Below are 20,294 nucleotides of genomic sequence, written 5' to 3'. Positions count from 1 at the left end.
AGCCGTAGGTACTCGGGGCATCAGGTAAGTCAGGACTTTTTCCCCAGCATGACAAAAAAGTCCACGTGTTAAAAGTTAGTCGGGAGGAGTTTGTAGAAAAATCTTGATTTTTTTTTTTTTTTAAGGTCCTTTCAACTCGGCAGAGGACTCGGGAAAGTGGGACAGGCCCTTTATTTGACCAAAGAGGTTGTAAATTTGGTCAAAAATAAAAAGGAAGCGCGTGCAAGGTTTAAGAGGTTGGAACCAGACACGGCCTTCGAGGTATATAAATAAATGAGGAAAGAACTCAAGCCGGTGATTAGAAGGGCCAAAGGGAATCATCAAACGACATCAGATTAAAGAAAATGTTTTTGTACCTTCACTAAAAACAAGAAGATAACCAGGGTGAAGGTAGCATCACGGTGAGACCAGCAATCCCCGCACATTAACACTATCCTACAGACACTGGGGACAATTTACTTTCATATCAAGCCAATTAACCTACAAACCTGTACGTATTTGGAGTGTAGGAAGAAACCGAAGACTTAAGACCCACACGGTAACGGGGAGAATGAACAAACTCCGTGTAGACATCCCCCGTAGTCAGGATCAAACCTTGCGCTGCAAGCGCTCGAAGCCAGCGACTCTACGGCCGCGCCACCTTGCCGCGCCCAACATTATTTTGTAGATTCACATGCTTGATCAATGGTGTTTTATCATTAATGTTTTATTATTACTAATGTTTAGTGTTTTCTGTGTCATTCGTAACTGTCACTGTCTGTCATGTTGTTACTTGTGGGCGGAGCACCAAGGCAAATTCCTTGTATGTGAATACTTGGCCAATAAACTTACATACTTACTTACTTACATTCCAACAACTAAATCTCATTTTCGATAGGGTGCCCAATGCAAAATCCCCAGGCATTTTCATTTGCAATGTCAAACGTATCAAACGAGCCATACTGAGATGTACAAAGTGTCGGTGGAGAGATTAGCACTCTTCAGCATTCTGCACCTCAGCTGCCAGTAATTGCAGCACAAATGAACACAGGTAAAAACACAAAAATTGCCCTGTGGGATACTGAGCTGTTTTCCTCATTGCCAATCCACATGTTTGAAATATTCTCATTAAAATAGCAGTGGGAAGCATTAAATAAACAGGTTGGTATTTTACCTTCCATTAACCTGCAGTGTCATTTCAATGAAACCTTTACATTTTTAGACAGATCTCCGGAAAGATTCAAGGTTAAAGGTCACTTACATCGCCAATGACAGCAAGGGCGGCTAAAGCTGCCAGAGAACCCAACATGGCTGCCAATGATCTGTGAACAATCTGAAAGCACAGCAAACAAGAGGACAATCATCATTGAATCAACTATCATTTGTAAGCACAAGTTCTCAGTTTAGTTCGTGAATAGAATAGAATAGAATAGAATTTGTTTAGGTCATTGCACAAAAGAGCAACGAAATTCCATTTGCTTCGGCCGTTCGAAATACAAAACACGACACCAATGCCATTTGTACAGTTAATAGTAGATCATTTTTAAAAGAGATTAAAAGATTTAGCATCCTCGAAGTTACTTCTTGCTTCCCGTACAATCAATGTCAATAGTCTTATTGTCATTTGGACCCCTGAGGTCCAAACGAAATGCCGTTTTGCAGCCACAGGGCAAACAAATAGAACCCAGACACAACATAATTTACATTTTACATAAACATCCATCACATCGCTGTGATGGAAGGCCAAAAAAAAACTTATCTCTCCACTACACTCTCCCCCCCCCCGATGTCAGAGTCAAAGTCAAAGCCCCCGGCTGGCGATGGCAATTGTCCCGCGGCCATTAAAGCCACGCCGGGTGGTGCAAGATCGCACACCGGGTCTTGGTGTTAGAGCCCCCGGCGTGCGCTCGCAGAGTCCCGCGGCAATTCCAAGCCGCGCGGGGCGGTGATGTTAGGCCCCGCTCCAGGAGCTCTTCAACCCCGCAACTCAGGCGGGAGAAGTCGCCGTTGCAGGAGCCCTGAAAAGCGGTCTCCCTCCAGTGACCCGCGGGCTCCCGGTGCCGCCGTCCGCAGATCCACAATAGCAGCCTCCTAATCTCCGGAGGTCGGGCCGCAGCAGCAGCAGCAGCAGCGCTCCACCACCGCTCCACCCGCTCCGGACTCGGCCAGCTCCACACGGTTGAGTCGTCGGCACCAGATGTCTTCCTGTTGGAAAATTGAGCCCCAATTAACGGAGACCCAACAGAAAAGGCGGTATCCCGTGCAGGGAGAGATTAGTTTCCCCCTCCCTCCCACCCCACCCCCACCCCCCCCACACACACACCCCAACATAAAATAACAAAAACTACATAGAAACATAGACAGAAAATAATAAAAACGCGGACGGGCTGCAGAGGCCGCTGCTGACCAGAGTCGCGCCACCTTCAGAGTTCACTATTGGAGTTAAGCTCTTTTATCGCACAATGGTAGAAACTATTGTTTTAGTCTACCAGTGCGAGCCTGCAGAGACCTGAATCGCCTCCCGGAGGGTAGCAGAGTAAAAAGGTGGTTGGCAGGGTGGGATGTGTCCTTCTTGATATTTATGGCCCTGCGCAAGCATCGGGCCTTGTATATGTCATCCAAGGAGGGCAGGTTAGCGTTTGTAATGCGCTGCGCAGTTTTTATAATTCCCTGCAGCGCCCTCCTCTCAGCCACAGTACAGCTGGCAAACCACACCAGGATTCCATAGGTGAGGATACTTTCCACGGCGCATCGATAGAAGGACAGCAGCAGCGGCTGTGAGACGTTAGCTCTCCGTAGAGACCTTAGGAAATACAGCCGCTGATGAGACCTCTTCACGAGAGTGACGGTGTTCATTTGCCATTTGAGGTCGCTTGATTTATCGTCACGTGTGCCGAGACGCAGTGAAAAGCTTGTGCTGCGTGCTATCCAGTCAGCGGAAAGACAATACACGATTACAATCGAGCCGTTTACAGTGCACAGATATATGATAAGGGAATGGTAGACACAAAATGCTGGAGTAACTCAGCGGGTGAGGCAGCATCTCAGGAGAGAAGGAATGGGCGACGTTTCGGGTCGAGACCCAACTTCAGACGCTGCATCACCAACTGAGCTACTCCAGCATTTTGTGTCTTCCTTCGATTTAAGCCAGCATCTGCTGCTCTTTCTTACACAAGATAAGGGAATAACATTTAGTGCAAAGCAGCAAAGTCCCATCAATGATTGTCACCAATGAGGTAGAGAGATAGTAGCTCAGGATGGTTCGTTGGTGGTGTTTCAGTTGCCTGATAACGGCTGGGAAGAAACTGTCCCGGAAAGGAACTGCAGATGCCGAAATGTTGAGCAAAACACAACGTGCTGGAGTAACTCAGAGGGATAGGCAACCTCTGTGCAGCGAATGGACACGCCAAGAAGGGTTCCGACCCGAAACATCACCTATCTCCGGAGATGCTGCCTGACCCGCTGAGGCACTCCAGCATTTTGTGTCCATCTAGGCAATGTTTTGGGGCAGGTCCCTTCTTCAGACTCAGTCAGTCGGCATCCTGATTCATACTGAGTCTGAAGGTAGTCTATGTGACTGAGTCAAAAGAAGGGTCCCAACCCAAAACATTGCCTGTCCATGCCCTCCACAGATGTTGCCTGACCAACTGAGTACCTCCAGCACTCGATAACCTGCAGGCTTCAGTCCTAAGGCACTCTTAATTTAAGAGTCGAAGCACAGTTCTCTGAGCAGTGGAGATCAGAAGCTAAGGAGAGAGATGAGTGAAGGTCAGGGGTTCCCATTGTCACGTTCCATTCTCAACCGCTCCATGACAGGCTGGTCAACCTGAGGAGCACCTTTAGCAACAGACTGGTTCCACCAAGATGCAGTGCAGAACGCCACAGGGGATCCTTCAAATCCTGTAGCTATTTAACTGTACAACTGTCCTTTCTGTCGTGGGGTAGACTAACCCCCCCTCCCCCCCCCCCCATAGAAACATAGAAACATAAACATAGAAAATAGGTGCAGGAGTAGGCCATTCGGCCCTTCGAGCCTGCACCGCCATTCAATATGATCACGGCTGATCATCCAAATCAATATCCCATACCTGCCTTCTCTCCATACGCCCTGATCCCTTTAGCCACAGGGGCCACATCTAACTCCCTCTTAAATATAGCCAATGAACTGGCCTCAACTACCTTCTGTGGCAGAGAATTCCTCGGATTCACCACTCTCTGAGTAAAAAAATGCTTTTCTCATCTCGATCCTCATCACTTTAATTTCATGTTTCATGCATCTTGTGGGGTGGGGAGATTGCAACCTTCACGTGGTCCGCCCCGTTTTGACAAATGCAATCAACCCAGCGTGCTCAATCAAATAAGATCAAATAGAACAAGTTGTCCTACAACTTTAGGCTGTGCACGCCATACGCAAGGAGATAAAGAAGATGTATCTTGTTGTGACTTATGACTGTTGGCAGACCGCTTTCTCCCCTGGGATAAATAAAGTCCCATCATATCGTATGGTATACTTGTCAGATTCCAGCACTGTGTTCCAATTCATCACCTTCCCAGCTGCCTCCACCTTCACCATCCCCTCCCACCCGTCTGGCTCCATCTGTCTTTTATTTTGTCTGCCTCCTTGTCATTCATCTCTTTCTCCGCCCATCTCCACCTCTATCTGATGCCATCTGCTCATCATTGCAGTCAATGGTAGATGCAATTTCACTGGCTCTCCACTCCGCACTGGACCACTTGGACAATAAAAACATCTACGTCAGGCTGTTGTTTATAGACCACAGCTCGGCGTTTAATACCATCGTCCCTTCCAAGCTGGTGACCAAGCTCACGGAACTGGGCCTCTGCGCATCCCTCTGCAATTGGATCCTCCACTTCCTCATCCACAGACCACAGTCTGTTCGAATTGGAGGAACCACTTCATACAGGAAAAATTGTCCCAATTTTGGGCGAGTCCAGAACCAGGGGCCACAGTCTTAGAATAAAGGGGAGGTCATTTAAGGCTGAGGTGAGAAAAACCTTTTTCACCCAGAGAGTTGTGAATTTATGGAATTCCCTGCCAGTGGGGGCCAAGTCACTGGATGGAGAGGCAGTGGGGCCAAGTCAGGGAGATGGATTTAAGAGAGGGAGAGAGAGAGAGAGGGGGAGACGGGTGGGAGGGGGAGAGAGAGAGAGGGGGAGAGAGAGAGAGGGGGAGAGAGGGAGAGAGAGAGACAGAGAGAGAGACTGAGAGAGAGAGAGACAGAGAGAGAGAGAGAGAGAGAGAGAGGGAGATCAGCCTAGTGATGGATCCAATGATATGGCGGTTATTGATTGGGAACGATCAGCCATGATCACAATGAATGGCGGTGCAGGCTCGAAGGGCCGAATGGCCTCCTCCTGCACGTATTTTCTATGTTTCTATGTTTCTATCCTCAGTAACAATTAGTACGGGAGCACCTCAAGGCTGCGTGCTCAGCCCCCTGCTGTACTCACTCTATACCCATGACTGCGTAGCCGGTCATAGTGCAAACTCCATCATCAAGTTCGCCGATGACACCATCGTTGTTGGACGGATCACAGATGGGGACGAGTCAGAATATAGAAGTGAGATCGACCGACTGACCAAATGGTGCCAGCACAACAACCTGGCTCTCAGCATCAGTAAGACTAAGGAACTGATTGTGGACTTTAGTAGGGGATGGATGAGGACCCACAATCCTGTTTACATCAATGGGGATGATAGTGGAGAGGGTAACTTAAAATTCCTGGGCGTGCATATATCAGAAGATCTTTCCTGGACCCAGCACACCGATGCAATTGTAAAGAAGGCACATCAGCAACTCTACTTCCTAAGAAGATTATGGAGATTCGGCATGTCGAAGAGAATTCTCCTAAACTTCTATAGGTGCATGGTAGAGAGCATTCTGACTGGTTGTATCTGGTTGGCCTGGTTCGGCAACTTGAAAGTCCAGGGGTGAAAAAGACTACAAAAAGTTGTGACCACTGCCCAGTCCATCATCGGCTTTAACCTCCCCACTGTCGAGGGGATTTATCGCAGTCGCTGCCTCAAAAAGGCTGTCAAAATCATCAAGGACCCACACCATCCTGGCCACACACTTATCTCACCACTGCCATTAGAAAGAAGGTACAGGAGCCTGAAAACTGTTACATCCAGGTTCAGGAACAGCTATTTCCCCACAGCCATCAGGCTACTAAACACAATGAATAAGCTCTGTGCTCTGAACTGCAAAATACTATATTATTATTTGTTATTTGCACTATATTTGTTATCTATTGAACTTTTTCTTTTTTTCCCCGTTATATACAATGTTTACATATTCTGTTGTGCTGCAGCAAGTCAGAATTTCATTGTCCCGTCCGGGACATATTACAATAAAACACTCTTGACTTGACTTGATTGTTCAACCCTCTAGTCCACCACTGGCCGCTCTTGCCGTTCCTCCCTCTCCTCTTAATACTGGCACTCTCCCCTCTTCCTTCCCCATCTCGATGCAAGGTTTCAACCTGAATTGGTAACAATTAATTGCCCCCCACAGATGCTGATTGACCAGCAGATTATTTTTTGCTCCAGATTCCATCATCTGCAGTCTCATATATCTCCATTCAAAGGCTATATTTCACAGACCCATTTATAAAAAAATGTTACATCAAGAGTCAAGAGTGTTTTATTGTCATATGTCCCAAAATGGAACATTGAAATTCTTACTTGCAGCAGCTCAACAGACACGCGAACATTATGCCCCTGTCCCACTTAGGAAACCTGAACGGAAACCTCTGGAGACTTTGCGCCGCACCCAAGGTTTCCGTGCGGTTCCCGGAGGTTGTAGGTGGTTGCTGGAGGTTGCAGGTAGTGCTTCCACTACCTGCAACCTCCGGCAACCACCTGCAACCTCCGGAAACCTTGGGTGGGGGCGCAAAGTCTCCAGAGGGTTCCGTTCAGGTTTCCTAAGTGGGACAGGGGCATAATACTCATAAACACCATAAGAAACCAAAAGTTCACATAATATATATAATACATGCATACATATATAAACATATATAAATGTTTATCTATGTATAAAAATGAATCAACAAATGTTTGCAAAGGCAAATACAATGCCCCCAGGTCTATGTAATGCGGAGTTGGAGATAGATATAGATATGCCATTTATTGTCACTGTACATGTACAGTGAAACTGAAAGCTGCTCGTACTCAGTGCATACATACAATTTAGCACAAAAAACAAGAAACAGAAAAACAAAAACAGAAGGGAGAGGGTGGGGGGGGATAGGTGCACAATTCTGCGGCGCTACATACATATATACATATATACAGATGGAAGTCCGGGTGTTGGGCTGTTGGAGAGATGGAGAGATGGAGAGTTGGAGAGATGGAGAGTTGGAGAGATGAATAGTCTGATGGTTGCAGGGAAGAAGATGCTACTGAACCTGGACGTTACCGCTTGCAGGCTCCCAAGCCTTCTTCCCGATGGCAGGAGTGAAATGAGCGCGTGGTCAGGGTGGTGACGGTCTCTGATGAAGCTGGCTGCCTTATTGAGGCAGTGACTCCTGTAAATCCCTTCGATGGTGGGGGGGGAGGGGAGACCAGTACCCGTAATGGACTGGGCAGTTTTCACAACTTTTGTGTTATAGAGACTGCCCTGGATTTATTTTTTACTGGGGAGATATTCATCCCTGGCATTTCCTGGGAAACCGGTCAAATTAAAAACTCAAAATACATAAAAGGAAATATTCAAACAACAAAAAAAAACATTTCCTAAATGGCATTATATTTATTTGCAAAACTTTAGTGTTAACTAGAAAACACAGGAGAGTAATAACAACCTTTGCTAAATAAGATCGTCCCACAATAAGGCAGACATTGACCTTCTAGCATTATACCAGACTATTTATAGCACAGTAAATGTGGGTGTGTGGAATAGACAGAGAGAAGGAATAAGTAGAGCCTTGTGGGCTGGGAAGCGAACACAAGCATTGACTGATTCGATTGATGAGTCCGATAGATTTGCTGCAAACACTCGATCAGAGCAGGTAACACACATTGGCCAGGAATATCCTCGCAGCCAGTACCACCTTTCTGATGTAATTTTGCTGGAAGACCTGCCTGAGAAATGGCCAGGCAGCCCATACCCCCTTCCATGACTGTTATCTGAATGGTGGCCGATTAGGAAAAGGGGAGATGCAACGAGACCTGGTTGTCACGGTACACCAGTCATTCAAAGTAGGCATGCAGGTGCAGCAGGCAGTGAAGAAAGCCAATGGTATGTTAGCATTCATAGCAAAATGATTTGAGTATAGGAGCAGGGAGGTTCTACTGCAGTTGTACAGGGTCTTGGTGAGACCACACCTGGAGTATTGCGTACAGTTTTGGTTTCCTAATCTGAGGAAAGACATTCTTGCCATGGAGGGAGGTTCAGAGAAGGTTCACCAGACTGATTCCTGGGATGCCAGGACTTTCATATGAAGAAAGACTGGATTGACTCGGCTTGTACTCGCTAGAATTTAGAAGGGGAATTTAGAAGGGACTAGGAGAAAATAAGTGTTCGGCATGGACATGAAAGGCTGAGATGGCCTGTTTCTGCGCTGTAATTGTTATATGGTTATATGGTTAAGGTTGAGGGGGGATCTTTTAGAAACTTACAAAATTCTTAAGGGGTTGGACAGGCTAGATGCAGGAAGATTGTTGGGGAAGAACAAGGGGTCACGGAAATCTTTTAGGACTGAGATAGAAAAACATTTTTCACACAGAGAGTGGTGAATCTCTGGAATTCTCTGCCACAGAAGGTAGTTGAGGCCAGTTCATTGGCTATATTTAAGAGGGAGTTAGATGTGGCCCTTGTGGCTAAGGGGATCAGGGGTTATGGAGAGAAAGCAGGCACGGGATACTGAGTTGGATGATCAGCCATGATCATATTGAATGGCGGTGCAGGCTCGAAGGGCCGAATGACCTACTCATGCACCAAATCTCTATGTTTCTATGTTTCTATGACACACTGGTCAACCTGAGGAGCACCTTCAGCAACAGACTGGTTCCACCAAGATGCAGCACAGAACGCCACAAGAGATCCATTTTCCCTGTGGCTATCAAACTGTACAACTCCTTCCCCCTCTGTCGTGGGGTAAACTGACTCCCCTTCCTCTTCCACCACTCCCCCCTTCCCCCTCGTCACTTTAATTTCATGTTTCATGTATCTTGTTGTGCTTTACGACAGTTGACAGCCCCATCTCCCTCCTCAGCTGGCAGTCCCCATTATACTTGGTCAAGCCCTGAATGTGGGAATAGCTGTGAGAAGAGTTTCCTGGCCATCATGATTTACTGGTTCCAGCTGGTGGGGCAAAATTTAAAAAACATTTGTTTGAAATTATGAATGCTGAATCAGACTGCATACTGATTCTCTCCGCTTCCCCTCTATTGTGAAGACTGCTGCAGTCTATTAATTATAAGCAGTGCCTACGGTAAAACACAAGATGCAAATGTATAGAGAGAGGGAGAAAAATGTGTTTGCTTTAATCATTAAGCAACAAAAATGTTTACAGGTGATTGCGGCTACAGTTTGAGGTAATTAAGAGGAAAGTGTACACTGTCAATGTTATGACAAATGTGCCACAAAATTTAGAAACACACAGGAAACAACATGACCAGAATCTTTTAACAAGAGTTTGTCTGTGGACTACCATGGATTACTCACTTAATGCAGGATGTGTTATTAAATTGAAGCTACAAGGTGGAAGACCTTAAAATGTAAACCCCAGGTTGTGCTGAGTCAGCAGGAAAGGGCATCGAGTATAAGAGTCAAGGGCCTGTCCCACGAGCATGTGACTCCATGCGGCAAGCGCCACCTAACGTGGTCGCTTGAGCCGTACGGCCTCGCGGGGCCGGTCCCACTTCGATCGCCGGAACCGTATGGAGTTGTGCGGAGCTGGTCCCGACATCGCGCGGGGCTCCGAAAAACTGACAAAGTGTCCAAAAATTCCGTGCAGCAACAGCCTGCCGGCCCGCGGCCGCATTGGGGCCGTACGCACCGCCTCGACGGGCGTGTGCAGCGTCTCGACGCCGTACGCAGCGTCTTGACGCTGTACGCCTAGCGCAAACTTCCCGCGGACTTCGCTCGAACTTCACATTCTCCCCATGACCGCGTGTGTTTCCTCTAGTTTCCTCCCACATCCCAAGGACGAGTGGGTTTGGAGACTAATTGGGCCTCTGTAAATTGCCCCAAGTGTGTCGGGAGTGGATGAGTTAACATAGAACTAGTACGAATGCACGATTGATGGTCAGCTTGCACTCAATGGGCCAAAGGGAGCGTTTCCATGCTTTCATTCAAAATCAATCAGCTTTCCACATCAGCACTTCAGTGTCAGCAAACGTACGTACTCAAAGAGAGATTCTTGATCAGTACAGGTGCTGTCTGTGTGGGGTTTGGGGCAAGGCTGGAGACCGGGTGTTTCACCAGATGGAAGGATAGATGTGACGACTTTCTGACGGAAGACTGGATAGACTCGGCTTGTAAAAGGATTTGAGTATAGGAGCAGGGAGGTCCATATAGAAACTTACAAAATTGTACAGGGTCTTGACAAGCTAGATGCAGGAAGACACCTGGAGTATTGCGTACAGTTCTTTTTTGGATTCCTGAATCTGAGGAAAGACATTTAAAAATGTAGCCAGGGAGTGCACCATAGAAAAGGTTCACCAGACTAACATCATACAAGGGGATATTAAAAGATAAACAACTTCGTAAGATCAGCAAGACACGGATAGACTCGGCTTGTACTCGTCTCGCCCCTGCGTTCTTTATAGCTTGGTAAAATTAATTAAAAAAAAAAAAGGGGAATATTTATTAATAAATATTATAAAAGAAAAAAAAAAAAAAAAATACAAACAAAAACGCTAACCTTAGTTTTAGAGGATTGAGGGGGGATCCATATAGAAACTTACAAAATTCTTAAGGGGTTGGACAGGCTAGATGCAGGAAGATTGTTCCCGAGGAAGCAGAAGAAGTCTGAAGAAGGGTTTCGGCCCGAAACGTTGCCTATTTCCTTCGCTCCATAGATGCTGCTGCACCCGCTGAGTTTCTCCAGCTTTTTTGTGTACCTAAGATTGTTCCCAATGTTGGGGAAGTCCAGAACAAGGGGTCACAGTTTAAGGATAAGGGGGAAATCTTTTAAGACCGAGATGAGAAAAACATTTTACACACAGTGTGGTGAATCTCTGGAATTCTCTGCCACAGAAGGTAGTTGAGGCCAGTTCATTGGCTATATTTAAGAGGGAGTTAGATGTGGCCCTTGTGGCTAAAGGGATCAGGGGGTATGGAGAGAAGGCAGGTACAGGATACTGAGTTGGATGATCAGCCATGATCATATTGAATGGCGGTGCAGGCTCGAAGGGCCGAGTGACCTACTACTGCACCTATTTTCTATGTTTCCATGTAGGTGTCAGTCTTATCCAAGTGTTCCAGGGATGAGTGTCGGGCTGTGGCGATGGCATCGTCCGCGGACCTGTTGTGGCGGGAGGCGAACATCCTCGACAGCTTTGCAGAGATCAGAGCGGGCATTCTTGAACCGCTCGGGGTTGTCCCACTTGTATGCAGCAGACCTAGCCTTAACCTGTGAATGTACCTCATGGTTCATCCATAAAAAGTGTCACTAGCTCAATTGGCTTCCACCACCTCTGGATTTCAGAAGAGTGGGATATCAAGTGCGATCCCTCTTCCCAATCATCATCGTTGCAAAGTGAATACCAAGGGTAAATGCATGATTTGAAACATTGGTTTTCACCAACTACAACAAGTTCCAGTTTGCGATTATGGTCACTTAACCAACTAAGGTACAGTGACATTTGAGTAACCCTACAGACATACTAAGTGAAAAGCAACAATACACACAGCCACATTAAATAAAATTTAACATAAACATCCACCACAGTGGAATGCACCTCCAATTGAGATGGAAGATAAGGCTCCTACACAATATCAGACACAAAAAACTGGAGAGCCTCAGCGGGTCAGGTTGTATCTCTTTTCTCCAGGGATGCTGCCTGACCCGCTGAGTTACTCCAGCTTTTATGTGTCTATCTTCGGTGTAAACCAGCATCTGCAGTTCATTCCTACACTATCGTCTTTAGTCAGAGGGTGGTGAATCTGTGGAACTGTTTGCCACAGAAGGCTGTGGACGTCGTCAATGGATATGTTTAAGGCCGGGTTAGTTAGATTCTAGATTAGTACGGGTGTCAGATGTTATGGGGAGAAGGCAGGAGAATGGGGCTAGGAGGGAGTGATAGATCAGCCATGATTGAATGGCGGAATAGATGAGATGGGCCGAATGGCCTAATTCTGCTCCTATTACTTACGACCTTATGACCTAATTATCAGTTTGCTTTCCTCAGATTATTAAGAAGATACGCCAGTCATGTTAAAATTCAGTTTTGTTGGAGCCCATTTTACATTAAGTTTGGTCAAAGGATGATGTCACCCGCACTGTCCAACATTGCAAACGATACAGACTGCAGTGTGGTTTAAATGCCCAGCTTACAAAGTGCAGTTAATCATCTTTGACAGGCAGCGCAGTTCACAGTCTGATCCTTTGTTGCTTCCTGCACTCGCTTTCCACAAGCAAAGCTTAACAACGTCAACATCAGCTGGGAAATCAAACAAGAGACCTTCAGGAGAATGTTAATCTAGGATAGACATTAAGATGAACTCAGCATGTCTGACAGCATCTCCGGAGAAAACGAATAGATAACGTCAGGACTATCCCAACGTTTGAGAAACAGTTAGACAGGTACACGGATAGGACAGGTTTGGAGGGATACGGACCAAAAGCAGGCAAGTGTGACAAGTGTAGCTGGGACATGTTGGCCAGTGTCGGCAAGTTGGGCCGAAGGGCCTGTTGCCAAACTGCATCACTCTATGACTCTATGAGGCCCTTCTTAGGACTTCCATCATCTACCTCAATGTTAATCTAGGGCCCGATGTCACCTCTCTCTGCAGGAACAGTGCACTGGGATCAAGCTTGTACAACTAGCCAAATCTTTCTACTTGACTAAATGTCATGGACCTGCGGTGGCAACAAAATCATTGACCCAATAAATTCTGAAACTAGCCAATCTAACCAAGTTGATTCCAGTCCACTCCAACCTGCCACTTTTTAACGTTTTACTCACAAAATGCCAGATAGATCAGTGGGTCAGGCAGCATCTCTTGAGAGGGGAAAATAATAGATGACACTTTTTCAGTCTGAACAATGGTCTCAACCTGAAACGTCACCTAGTCCTTTTCTCCGGAGATGCTGTCTGACCCACTGAGTTACTCCAGCATTTTAGTTGTAGTTTAGTTCAAAGATACAGCACGTGAACTGGCCCTTCGGCCCACCGAGTCCGCGCCGACCAGCGATCCCCGCACGTTAACACTATCCTACACACACACTAGGGTCATTTTACAACCATACTGATCCAATTAACCTACATACCTCTACGTCTTTGTAGTGTGGGAGGAAACCAAAGATCTCGTAGAAAACGCACGCGGTCACAGGGAGAACGTACAAACACCGTACAGACAGCGCCCGTAGTCTATCTAATCAAACCCGAGTCTCCGGCGCTGTAAGGCAGCAGTTTCACCGCTGCGCCACCGTGTCTATCTATGGTGTAAACCAGCATCTGCAGTTCCTTCCGACACATTTGACATTTAGTTTGATTGCCCCATTCCTAATGGATAAAATCATGAGAGGAATAGATTGGGCAGATGCACAGAGTCTCTTGCCCATAGTTGGGGAATCGAGGGCCAGAGGAAATAGGTTTAAGGTGAAGGGGAAAAGATTTATTAGGAATCTGAAGGGTAACTTTTTCACACAAAGGGTGGTGGGTGAAGAGAATAAGCTGTCAGAAGAAGTAGTTGAGGCTGGGACTATCCCAATGTTTAAGAAACAGTTAGACAGGTACATGGATAGGACAGGTTTGGAGTGATATGGACCAAACGCAGGCAGGTGGGACTAGTGTAGCTGGGACATGTTGGCCGGTGAGGGCAAGTTGGGCCAAAGGGCCTGTTTCCACACTGTATCTCTCTATGACTTCCTGTCAAGGCAATATTAAGTGTGCGTGAATGAAGCAGCAAACACAGCAACAAAAAGGGAGCATCATTTTAACGTGGAATTAGCTGAGAGATGATCTGAACTCACATCACGCTTATTCCTTGACAAGGAACACCACAGGAGCAGTCAAATAATGACGGCACTTGTTTTGCTGCTGTTTATTATCATTATTCTTTGCCAGTGACACGGGCTGTCATACTTCACAGGAAAGTCCATATCATTTACAACATGGGAGGTCGCCATTTGACAACAGGTCTTCAGATTTTCACCCATCTTCACCACGCCTTATCTTCTCTCAACGTTTGTTAAACATATCCCTATTTAGTCTCAGCTAGTGCATGAGGCAGGGAACTCCACTATTCCACCACTCTCCAGGTCTCCAGTTTGAACTACAGTCTCGCATTGAATTTGAACGGAGAACATACATGGGGCGACCCAGTGGCACAGCTGGTAGAGGTGCAGCCTCACAGCGGCAGGACCCAGATCTGATCCTGACCTCGGCCTGCTGCTTGTGTGGAGTTAGCAGGTTCTCCCGGTGACCACCTATCTCTCACTGGTCCCTCCTGCTTCTCATATACTTTAGTTTAGTTTTAACCATATAACCATATAACCATATAACCATATAACAAGTACAGCACGGAAACAGGCCATCTCGGCCCTACAAGTCCATGCCGAACAAATCTTTTTCCCCTTAGTCCCACCTGCCTGCACTCATACCATAACCCTCCATTCCCTTCTCATCCATATGCCTATCCCATTTATTTTTAAATGATACAATTTGCCTCACACCAGGCACTGGAAGCTGGGTGAAGCTACCACTCTCTGAGCCCCAAGTTCCCCCCCTCATATTACCCTAAACTGCTGTCCCTTCATTCGGGATTCAACCTCTACCTTGAATCGGTCCTATTCTCAAAGGGAAAAGTTTTGTTCAGAGATAGTCAGAAAACAGGTCCTTCAATCCACCTAGTCCAGAGCGACCATCAATCAACCATTCACACTGGTACTATGTTACCCCACTTTCTCATCCACTCCCTACACACCAGCAGCAATTTACAGTGGCAACCAATCTACAAACCCAGACGTCTTTGGGATGTGGGAGGAACTTCACGCAGCCTCGGCAAGGCTGCCAGCTTAATCAAGGACCAGTCTCACCCTGGTCACTTGCTCTTCTCCCCTCTCCCATCAGGCTAGCGGTACAGGAGTCGCAAAACCCAAACACGTCAGTTTCAGGAACAGCTTCTTCCCAGCTCTTATCAGGCAACTGAACAGTCCGCTCATCAACTGGAGTGTGGTGCTTAACTCCTATCCACCTCGTTGGAGAACTTTCATCTATCTTTACCCGAATTTTATTGCTCCAGCTCTCTCTTGAAAGCATCCAGAGAACCGGCCTCCACCGCCCTCTGAGGCAGAGAATTCCACAGACTCACCACTCTCTGTGAGAAAAAGGGTTTCCTCGTCTCCGTTCTAAATGGCTGACACCATATTCTTAAACTGTGGCCCCTGGTTCTGGACTCCCCCAACATCAGGAACGTGTTTCCTGCCTCTAGCGTGTCCAAACTCTTAACAATCATATGTTTCAATGAGATATCCCCTCATCCTTCTAAACTCCAGAGTGTACAAGCCCAGTTGCTCCATTCTCACAGCATATGACAGTCCCGCCATCCCGGGAATTAACCTTGTAAACCTACGCTGCACTCCATCAATAGCAAGAAAGTCCTTCCTCAAATTAGGAGACCAAACCTGCACACAATACTCCAGGTGTGGTCTCACTAGGGCTCTGTACAACTGCAGAAGGACCTCTTTGCTCCTATATTCGATTCATCTTGTTATAAAGGCCAACATGCCACTCGCTTTCTTCACTGCCTGCTGTACCCGGATGCTTACTTTCATAGACTGATGTACAAGGACCCCCAGATCCCATTGTACTTCCCCTTTTCCCAACTTGATTGTATTTATGTATAGTTTTTTTCTCTGACTGGATAGCAAGCAAACAAAAACTTTTCACTGTAGATTGGTACTCTTATGTTTAGAGATACCACACGAAAACAGGCACTTCAGCCCACCGAGTCCATGCCAATCAGCGATCACCCCATACACTAGCATAATCCTACACACTGGGGACAATTTACAATTATTTTTTACCAAAGCCAATTAACCTACAAACCTGTCCATGTTCGAAGTATGGCAGGAAACCAAAGCACCCAGAGAAAACTCACGCGGTCACAGGGAGAATGTACAAACTCTGTACCGACAGCACCTGTTGTCGGGATCGAACCTCAGGTCTCTGGCACTGTGAATCAACAGTTCTACCAGCTGCGTCACCATGCTTTCTTGTTTACACTTGGAAAACATTATCCAGGCACCTAGCAACAGTTTCCATATATTGTCTAGTGTAGTCTCCCCAAACACAGTTCCAATATCCAGTCGAAAACAAACTTCAACCAGATATTGGGAAGACCGAAAACATCATCTTCAATTCTAATAAAAAATTTGTAACTAGTTTTCTGGTCACAAGTTCCTTCACTCTCACTGGCATTTGTCAGAAACTAAACCAGATCGTTGGCAAATTGATTTTGCATTTAAATGCTGTAATAGAAACATAGAAAATAGGTGCAGGAGTAGGCCATTCAGCCCTTCGAGCCTGCACCGCCATTCAATATGATCATGGCTGATCATCCAACTCAGTATCCTGTACCTGCCTTCTCTCCATACCCCCTGATCCCTTTAGCCACAAGGACCACATCTAACTCCCTTTTAAATATAGCCAAGGAATTGGCCTCAACTACATTCTGTGGCAGAGAATTCCACAGATTCACCACTCTCTGTGTAAAAAATGTTTTTCTCATCTCAGTCTTAAAAGATTTTCCCTTTATCCTTAAACTGTGACCCCTTGTTCTGGACTTCCCCAACATCGGGAACAATCTTCCTGCATCTAGCCTGTCCAACCCTTTAAGAATTTTGTAAGTTTCTATAAGATCCCCCAAGAACTTCAATCCATAATTCCATGCTATCATTAGTCACGGCATGAACAAAACCTCAGAGATATTTGGACTTCCCAACTTCTGATCTCTTAGATCATCCCAAAAACCACACACCACTAGGCTCAGGAACAGCTTTTTTCCCCTCAGTTATCAGGCTTCTGAACAGTCCTTCCATAAGCTCTTGAACCGTACAATTCACCTCCACTCCATTGTCTTTGTCTGTGGAACTGATGCTCTACAATGCTGAGAACGATATTCTGCACTCTGTATCTTCACCTTTGCTCCATTTGTTGCACTTGAGTTTGGCTTGATTGCAATGATGTATAGTGTTACCTGATCAGTTTGGCTGAGATGCACAAACAAAGCCTTTCACAGTACCTTGGTACAAGTGACAATAATAACTCTGAACCTAAAATGTAACTACCCAGTGTTGGGGCTGCTAAGGTTCCACCAGCATTCTCTTTGTTAAATCTCCACGTCTCCTTCAAGAAATCCCTTAAAACCTACAGTATGTACACCTTCAAGTCACTGTTTGTCTTCCTTAATTTTGTACATACAAAATGTTATTTGTGAATGCTCCTGAAAGCAACTTTGAATGGTTTGTTTTGTTAAAAGCACCATTTTTTATGTTATTAAAACATCTTGTTATTTTATCGGAAACTCTGCAGATACACATTCAAATTACGACAAAGAATGGCTCTACCCTCCGAATTTCCATTCCAGAAGACCAGCCTTTCACTGTCACATTCCCTGTGATATTGAAGGGAATCAATGAATTAGGCACATTCCCTTTCTTTTTTGTTTCTCTCTACCTTCTTTGGATGTTTTCTGCACCATCGAGAGCATCCTTACCAACTGCATCACAGTATGGTATGGCAACTGCTCTGTCTCCGACCGGAAGGCATTGCAGAGGGTGGTGAAAATTGCCCAACGCATCACCGGTTCCTCGCTCCCCTCCATTGAGTCTGTCCAAAGCAAGCGCTGTCTGCGGAGGGCGCTCAGCATCGCCAAGGACTGCTCTCACCCCAACCATGGACTGTTTACCCTCCTACCATCCGGGAGGCGCTATAGGTCTCTCCGTTGCCGAACCAGCAGGTCGAGGAACAGCTTCTTTCCGGCGGCTGTCACTCTACTCAACAACGTACCTCGGTGACTGCCAATCACCACCCCCCCCCCCCGGACACTTATTATTATTTATTCAAATCGTTTGCTATGTCGCTCTTCCAGGGAGATGCTAAATGCATTTCGTTGTCTCTGTACTGTACACTGACAATGACAATTCAAATTGAATCTGAATCTGAATCTGTTTTACTTATTTCCTTTCCCTTCTTAAGGCCCTCTTCTCTTTGGGGCCTTGTTTTCTTTTCTTTTTTCTTTCCCTTTTTTTTGCACCTTCTCAAGAACGCAGTGTACTTAACCATCATCATTCATTTAACGCCAACTACTGCGGACTACACATCACTACTATCCTCATTCATCTCTTCTTTCTCTTTTCTCTTTTTCTATTACAGGTTAAAGTTTTTTAAAAAAAGAGAGAAGTTGTACATGAAATGTATTATGTTGCATATCATAATTAAGATGTATGTACAATGCTTCTAATTTAAATTTTTTTTTTTTTTTTTTTTTAAAAGCACAATGTTTTATTTTATTATCTTGTTATTTTATCAGAAACTCTGCAGATACACATCCAAATTACGACAAACAATGGCTCTACCCTCTGAATTTCCATTCCAATAGACCAGCCTTTCAATATCACATTCCTAATGGTTAGATATAGAATGGAACAGAGCAAAAGATGACTGTTAAGGCTGAACAAGTTAGAGCTTTATTCTTTGGAGCGCAGAAGGTTGGGGGGGGGGGACTTGATAGAGGTATTTAGAGTGATGAGAGGGATAGACAGAGTTGACAGAGTTTATGTGGATAAGCTTTTCCCACTGAGAGTAGGGAAGATTCAAACAAGGGAACATGACTTGAGAATTAAGGGACAGAAGTTTAGGGGTAACATGAGGGGGAACTTCTTTACTCAGAGAGTGGTGGCTGTGTGGAATGAGCTTCCAGCGAAGGTGATGGAGGCAGGTTTGTTTTTATCATTTAAAAATAAATTGGATAGCTATATGGACGGGAAAGGTATGGAGGGTTATGGTCTGAGTGCAGGTATATGGGACTAGGGGAGAATACGTGTTTGGCACGGACTAGAAGGGTCGAGATGGCCTGTTTCCGTGCTGTAAATGTTATATGGTTATTATATGGTTATCTTTCACTTCCATGATTTTGCTACACCTATTATCTATTTCACAATTGTGCATCGGGGTCAAGGAAAGAGCGTTCACGTCGCGGCCCTGTCTCCACCAATCTTTCCACCGCCACGCACAAGAAGAGACAAGACAGACTCGATTGTAAGCAGATGCCGAGAAGTGTGTTCAGATCCGGCAGAACAAGAAGAGTTGTGGGTCTTGGCATCAAAACTTCGCCCAGAACACAGTCTAACATTTAGATTTTTCATCCTTACCTGTTGTGACACAATCTTTAACAATCTAATCCAGAACATGCAGTGCCCTCAAGTGGTCATATACTATTGCTAACAAAGCATGTTTGTCTATCGGTGCTGGAACAGAATGACTAGGGAGGCTCGGTAATCCATGTTGTACAATACTTCCAATCTGCGTACATTAAAGTTTAAATAATGCTGGAGATGGTTTGTTTTGTAGAAACAAGGAGCCGCTGGTTTACAAAAAAAGACACAAAGTGCTGGAGTAATTCAGCGGGTCAGGAACTGGTGGCATTTTGGATCAGGGCGGTTCTTCTTCTGATTGTAGGGCGGGGAGGTGGGGGGGAAGCTGGATGAGAGGAGGAACATGACAAGGTGTGTCAGGTAATAGGTGAACACAGGTCGGGGGGGGTTGATAGGCAAGTGGTTGGACACACGCCAGAGACTGTCTTATGAAGAAAGACTGGATAGACACTCTAGAATTTAGAAGATTGAGAGGGGATCTTATAGAAACACAAAATTCTTAAGGGGTTGGACAGGCTAGATGCAGGAAGATTGTTCCCGATGTTAGGGAAGTCCAGGACAAGGGGTCACAGCTTAAGGATAAAGGGGAAATCCTTTAAAACCGAGATGAGAAGAACTTTTTTCACGCAGAGAGTGGTGTGGAACTCTCTGCCACAGAGGGTAGTTGAGGCAGTGGTGGATAGAGGGGGGGGGTATGGAGAGAAGGCAGGTGAGTGATCAGCCATGATATTGAATGGCGGTGG

At 45.8% G+C, this 20,294-nt stretch overlaps 1 protein-coding gene across 1 annotated transcript in view; it reads right to left on the bottom strand.

Moving 5' to 3' along the window:
- oca2 (oculocutaneous albinism II) overlaps positions 1-20,294 on the bottom strand; it is a 358,288-nt gene that overhangs the window by 243,619 nt on the left and 94,375 nt on the right. Inside the window, exon 10 of the mRNA XM_055636431.1 lies at positions 1,241-1,312. Coding sequence (XP_055492406.1) covers positions 1,241-1,312 — 72 coding nt within the window. The remainder of the gene's footprint in view (positions 1-1,240; positions 1,313-20,294) is intronic.

Source organism: Leucoraja erinacea, chromosome 6 (assembly GCF_028641065.1).
Source record: "Leucoraja erinacea ecotype New England chromosome 6, Leri_hhj_1, whole genome shotgun sequence".
NCBI lineage: Eukaryota > Metazoa > Chordata > Chondrichthyes > Rajiformes > Rajidae > Leucoraja > Leucoraja erinaceus.
Note: the sequence above shows the minus strand (reverse complement) of the source record. Positions and strands in the feature narration are given on the sequence as shown.